This window comes from Mus musculus, chromosome 3 (genome assembly GCF_000001635.26).
Source record: "Mus musculus strain C57BL/6J chromosome 3, GRCm38.p6 C57BL/6J".
In the NCBI taxonomy this organism is placed as follows: Eukaryota; Metazoa; Chordata; class Mammalia; order Rodentia; family Muridae; genus Mus; species Mus musculus.
In genome coordinates, this window is record NC_000069.6 from 96,594,966 (window position 1) to 96,601,132 (window position 6,167).

Below are 6,167 nucleotides of genomic sequence, written 5' to 3' on the forward strand. Positions count from 1 at the left end.
CACACACACACACATACCACACACACCCTCTTTATTATTCTTCCTCAGTCACCAGCACTACTAATAAATAATCTTTAAAAGATTTTTTTTCTCTAAAGGCAGGGTCTGGCTACCCAGTCTAGGCTGGCCTTGAACTCTTGATACTCTTGACTCTGCTACCAAGCTCAGGCCCCAAATGCGGATTGTTGCGGTGTCTGAGAAGTGAGGGAGAGAAGGGGGCTTGGGACCAGAGCAGTAATTGGGGAGAGAAGGCAGGAACCCAGTGGGTTTTTTCTTTCTGTACTTTCCACTGCCCTTCAAGCCCCTTCAAGGAAAGAGGGCAGAATAGAAAGAGTCATTTTTTTTACAGAGTAGAAGTAAAGGGAAATACTTCAGGATGGATGTAAAACTAGGAGTCAGTCAACAAGAATATGACAGAGGTCAGAGAAAATGGCCTCTAGACTGGGAAGTTGCATGTGGATGACACATACTCCGTTTTTGGAATAGTATAAAAACATAGCTGTAGCGCTTTGGGGGAACTTGCTTAACCTCATTATCATTTGTTGCAGGAAGACAATAGTTCCCCCCTCATTGAGTTGTGAGGGTTGGAGATGATGTATGTATGCACATCTCTCGGCACACATCAATAGCTAATAAAAGTGGGTGATTTCCCTCCGGCTGTTTCTCCTCCTTTCCCAGGAACGTGACTTTTTGTATCTGTACTTGGTGGCGTCCACCATTTGAGTCCTCTAAGACCCTCGGTGAGCTTTCCAAACCCTTAATACCCATCCGATGCCCCCACTTTCCTTGGTACCTTCCAGCTGGACACAAACTCATCCCTAAACTATGCAGATGGAAGCCTTGGTAACCATGGAGACAGGGCAGGTGGCACGGAGAGGCAGAGGCAGTGAGCAACAGATAGGAAGAGATGAGTGATTCAGGCAGGGACCTTCAAGGAAGAGGGAAGAATGAGTCTAAGGGAGTAGAGATGTAATGAACACATCTGTGCAACAGGGGCCGGTCACCACTCTGCCTTTTTCTACCTCCTATGCACACCCCTTAAAATACTGTAAAGAGGGAATTTGGGACGGCCCCTTGCCCTAAAAATTCCCTGGGAAAACCACCTTCCTTACATTCCTAATGGGACCCAAGGGAAATGAGATCCAAGTGTCTCTATGGTGTGTGATGTTTGAGAGGGGTGCAGCGGGGATAGACTGTTGTCTGATTCCAGGCTATACTTTCCCTGATATTTAAACTACGGGAAGGGAGCCACATCTCCTGCCTCTCTGCTCTGTGGACGCCGCTGCAGATCCCAACCGCCTCCCTACACCCCTCTGCACAGTGTGCCATATGCCGTGTGTGGCAGTCAGGTCTGGCATACCGAAGCTCATGGAGATCTGTTGAAGATCAACGAAGAATCTGGATGGTTCCTGAATGGGTCGTGGGAGAGTCCCCTAAGGAGCGCTTAGGTTTGTTTGGGCTGGGGAGGTGGGATAAGAATGGGAAGTCAAGATTGGAGGCGCTAGGTGCTTTTTTTCCCCCTTAGGGGTTTATAGGTTTATATGTGTGCGCATGGGGGTGGGGAGCGGCTTGGTGCCGGACGCCCCCACCCGCAGAGACTGGGCTATAAATAGCACAGAAGAGCTCCGCCCCCCTTCTCTCCTCCGGAGCCGGCGCTGTGCCCGGGGCGCACCGGGAGGAGGGACCAGGATTCAGCGCTGGGGCACAGATACTGACACCAAGGGAATCCGGGTACCCCCCCACACACGCCATGTGGGTCCCCAGGTACCCGGCTCCTCCAACCCAGAGGCCCCCATGGCCCCGGCCTCAATCCTGGCCAGGCAGAGATTATGCGGACATTCAGGTATCTATTTGGGGGTACAGGCTGGGAGGGGGAAGAACAAGGAGCAATGGGGAACATGGCAAAAGCAAAAGAAACCCCACTTCTTCCTCCACCCCTTTAGGTCCCAATTGCAATCTGCTTCTCCCCCCCCCTCAGTTTTTGGGGATGTGGCAATCTAAAAGAGGTTAGGAATAGAAATATGTGTATGACTGTACGGGTGCATGTGTGTGGGTGGGTGGCGTTCAGTATCCTAGAGAGGGGGATTCCAAGTGTGGATAAGAAAAGGGGGATGTTGGAAAGGTCTGATAAGCCGTGGGGTGCGAATGGGGGGTGGGAATATCTGTGCGCGTGCATGTACGTATATGCACGAGCTCTCATCCTTCAGTGCGGGTGGTGCACCCTTCCCACCTCCTCTGGCATGCGTGTGCGGGGGGGGGGGGTATGGGACCGCTCAAAGACAGAAGTCAAAAGGAAAGACTGCACTTATCCCCCCCCCCCCGTCATACATCAGGTTCGTTCATCGGTGCCTCAGTTTCCCTGCTGAGCCTGTCAGTAAGCTCTCTCTCTCTCTTTCACAGGGATAGGCTTCACTACCGAGACTTCAGGCCTCTCCCAACCACCACCCCCATACTCCTAGATATCTTCGGCAGGTCCCAGTCCCGGCTCCATCGGTGTTTTTGCCCGAGCCGCAGCTATGCTGCACACCGAGGGCCACGCTCTTCTTCGAGCTGTGGGACAGGGTAAGCTACGCTTGGCCCGTTTGCTTCTGGAGGGAGGAGCCTACGTGAATGAGGGTGATGCCCAGGGGGAGACTGCGCTAATGGCGGCCTGTAGGGCCCGTTACGACGACCCTCAGAACAAGGCGCGCATGGTACGCTATCTCTTGGAGCAAGGCGCGGATCCCAACATCGCAGACCGTTTAGGACGTACCGCGCTGATGCATGCTTGCGCCGGGGGTGGGGGAGCCGCAGTGGCCTCTCTGCTCCTTGCCCACGGCGCAGACCCTTCAGTTCGAGATCACGCTGGCGCCTCGGCGCTTGTCCACGCCCTGGACCGAGGGGACCGCGAGACCCTTGCCACACTGCTGGACGCCTGCAAGGCCAAGGGCACGGAGGTCATCATCATAACGACGGATACCTCGCCCTCGGGCACCAAGAAGACCAGGCAGTATCTTAATTCCCCACCGTCCCCAGGGGTAGAGGACCCTGCACCCGCTCCTCCTAGTCCAGGGGTCTGCACATCGCCTTCAGAAGTCCAACTGCAGACTGCAGGAGGAGGGCGCGGGTTGTTATCCCCTCGCGCCCAGGAAGAAGAGGAGAAAAGAGACATTTTTGAATTTCCTCTTCCCAAGCCCCCTGATGACCCTTCCCCTTCCGAGCCTCTCCCCAAGCCACCTCGACATCCTCCAAAACCACTCAAAAGGCTCAATTCCGAGCCCTGGGGCCTTGTGGCTCCTCCTCAACCGGTTCCTCCTGCAGAAGGGAGGCCCGGTTTGGAGCGTCTGGCTGCTGAATTCAATGGCTTGACCCTGACCGGGAGACCGCGTCTTTCTCGGCGTCACAGCACCGAAGGCCCGGAGGACCCGCCCCCATGGGCGGAGAAAGTGACGGGTGGGGGTCCTCTCTCGCGCCGAAACACTGCGCCCGAGGCTCAGGAGTCTGGTCTTCCTTCAGGGCTAAGGCAAAAACTGAGCCGCATGGAGCCGGTGGAGCTCGACACCCCTGGACATTTTTGCCCTGACTCCCCCGAGTCCAGCCGGTTATCCCTGGAGCGCCGGCGATACAGCGCCTCTCCGCTGACCCTCCCTCCAGCGGGCTCAGTTTCCTCCCCACGCCAGTCCCAGGAAAGTCTGCCCGGGGCTGTATCCCCGCTGAGCGGACGGAGGCGGAGTCCAGGGCTGCTAGAGAGAAGGGGCTCCGGGACCTTGCTCCTGGACCACATCTCGCAAACACGACCAGGTTTCTTGCCTCCTCTCAACGTCAGTCCCCACCCTCCCATCCCCGACATTCGTCCCCAACCCGGAGGTCGGGCACCCTCACTGCCTGCCCCTCCACCCTCTGGGGCACCAGGGTCTCCCAGGACCAAGCGCAAGTTGGTGAGACGCCACTCCATGCAGACTGAGCAGATTCGCCTGCTAGGGGGGTTTCAGAGTCTAGGTGGGCCTGGGGAACCCGGGCGCTGAAGGAAATGAGGGGCGCCAAGGAGGGGGAGGGTCAGTACCCTGATAGAGGGAGAACCAGCTGATACCTCGGACACGGGATCTCTTGCATGTGCTCCTGGCACTGTGCACGCACACATGGGTAAGCATGTGTCTGTCCACAAGCACAGTACACTTACTAGCGAGAAGGATAAATACTGTGTTTACCGGGTGTGTAGACCCACGCAATCGTGCCCTGGTCATGTCACAAGTACATGGGATTACTTGGGGACCCATAGGCACAGCACACCAACAGAGGACCACTTGTGCTAGGGTCCCAGACTCACATTTGTTCCGAAGCAGCAGGGAGCCCCCACTCATGGCTGGTCTCCTGTATCTTTGCCCCTCCTGAAGAACCCTTGCTTTCCCTGTGTGCCCTGCAGCGTGGCCTAGCATCCCCTCGCACAGTCTGCTTTCTCTTCATGACTATCTCGCCCCATTCTGCAGGCCTTGCTTCTCCATGCCTGGCTCCTTGTTCACACCCTGCTCCCATCCGCTTTTCAGGATGTCTTCTTCACTGTTCTTGGGGTTCCCAAAGCAGCTCCCAATCTCACTTCTGTTGCTGCCTTCCACGCTCTCCACTTCTCAGTTTCCTGCTTTTTATTCCCTCCCTGTGCCCCCCACACACACATATACCACTCCAGATTGTCTTGTTTACCCCAGGGGTAGGTCATGGGCTCAAAGTTGCTCTTCTGTGTGTCTGAGCTTATGAACAACCCCCCACAGGTAGAAGTGGGGAGCAAGCCTAAGTCAGTCCTCTTACCACTTGTCAAATAAATGTGTTCAGAAGTCTGTTTTGTCACTGCTGCCTGAAAGTGTGGGTTGGGGGGGGGGGTGAAGAGAGAGGGCATGGGAGGGTGAGACTTACAGTCACAACTACTCAGGGAGCCAATCTAGAGGCTGCAGCTACTTTCTTTCCAGGAGACCAACTGACCAGTAGTGGTTGTAGAAGAAAAGGCAAATGGGCCCTGTGTTCTGAGGTTTTAAGGCATTTGGTGGGCCTCCCCCCAGCCTCCCCATGCCTGACTTTTAATGATTTAAGATTCTTACTGCCCCTCTTCTCCATAAGCAGATGCTACTTCCTACATCTTGACCACACAGGTTTTGTTGTTGTTTTAAATACAGGGTTTAATTTCATTTCACCAGGTGTGCCTTTATTCATTTTCTTCTAACCTCCATAGTCCCAGGTCTCTTAGCCAACCCTAGGAGAGGGGGTGGGGCTAGTAACTTCACCTAAGGGGAAAAGGAATGGTCAGTCAACAAAAGGGTGTCGCAGCTTGTGTGCATGGATGTCTGCTGGGAACAACTGTTGGAACCCAGACTTACCTGGATCAAGCACCCTTTCCATCTATGTCCTGAATTTCTCTGTTTGATAGGTTTCTGAGTGTATTCTAGCTCACTCTTTCTGTACAGTGATAAACACATTCTACGTTCTCTGACTCCCTTAGTGAGTAGCTGAAGTCAGAAAACCATTCCTGAATGTAAATAGTGAAAAAAGGAAAATATTTGGATTAAAACACTTAATGTCTGAATCTCCCTTGCCATCCAGCCATTTCATGTATCTAATCTTCCTGAGCATCACTTTTCTTGTTTGTAAAATAAAACCTGGTTTGTACTTGGCAGCTATTAAATAAGGCAGTGCACTCAAGTATATGACATAGCATATTCTCACTAAAGTCAGCACTATACTCAGTTTTCACTCCACCACCAATTGTGTATGAACTTAAAGATGAGTCACATCACTTCTCTGAACCGCATCTACATCTAGAAAGTAAAGTGATCAGACAAATGGTCCTTAAGAAACCTCTCCAGCTACAGTTCTATCCAGCCTTGCATCCAGGCCTATTTTCCCTTCAAGCCCCGCCCCAGGGGTCTGGCCGGATTTCTATCGCTTACCACAGGATTCCCAAAGATGCTCCGAAGCTCTCTCTCTTAGACGATTTAGCCTTTTCTTTATTCAATTGGTTCCCGTGCCTCCGCCTTCCTCAATCATTTGCCTAAGGTGGCTCAGGAGCCCACCCCTTTCCTCCCTCTCCACCAGTGATTGGCATGGCATCTGGTTCGTCCCGCCCGCTCTTGACTGACAGCTGGATCCCGGCACCGCCCTCAATCCCCTGGCTCTTGCTCACTGGGGTAGCTGGGACCGTT

At 53.7% G+C, this 6,167-nt stretch overlaps 1 protein-coding gene and 1 long non-coding RNA gene across 4 annotated transcripts; one reads left to right on the plus strand and one right to left on the minus strand.

The window, feature by feature from the left end:
* Positions 1–962: 962 nt before the first annotated feature.
* Ankrd34a (ankyrin repeat domain 34A) lies at positions 963–5,161 on the plus strand. 3 transcript variants are annotated; one of them, XM_006501710.4, is made up of 2 exons: positions 963–1,448; positions 2,401–5,161. In XM_006501710.4, exon 2 carries the CDS (start codon positions 2,517–2,519, stop codon positions 4,002–4,004), a length of 1,488 nt encoding a protein of 495 aa, XP_006501773.1. In that variant the 5' UTR covers positions 963–1,448; positions 2,401–2,516; the 3' UTR covers positions 4,005–5,161. The 3 variants fall into 3 exon arrangements, with proteins under 3 accessions (XP_006501773.1, NP_001020022.2, XP_006501774.1); NM_001024851.3 differs by lacking the exon at positions 963–1,448 and adding an exon at positions 1,671–1,843 and having other exon boundaries at positions 2,401–4,813; XM_006501711.4 differs by lacking the exon at positions 963–1,448 and adding an exon at positions 1,930–2,006.
* Positions 4,617–6,134, minus strand: Gm52628. The gene is made up of 2 exons (XR_003954672.1): positions 5,346–6,134; positions 4,617–5,252 (listed from the first exon to the last, which is right to left on the minus strand). It is a non-coding gene; the product is annotated as a predicted gene, 52628 (long non-coding RNA).
* Positions 6,135–6,167: the final 33 nt, after the last annotated feature.

Excerpts from the sequence above, each read along its gene's own strand:
- Ankrd34a (XM_006501710.4), top strand. The coding sequence starts at position 2,517 with ATGCTGCACACCGAGGGCCACGCTCTTCTTCGAGCTGTGGGACAGGGT.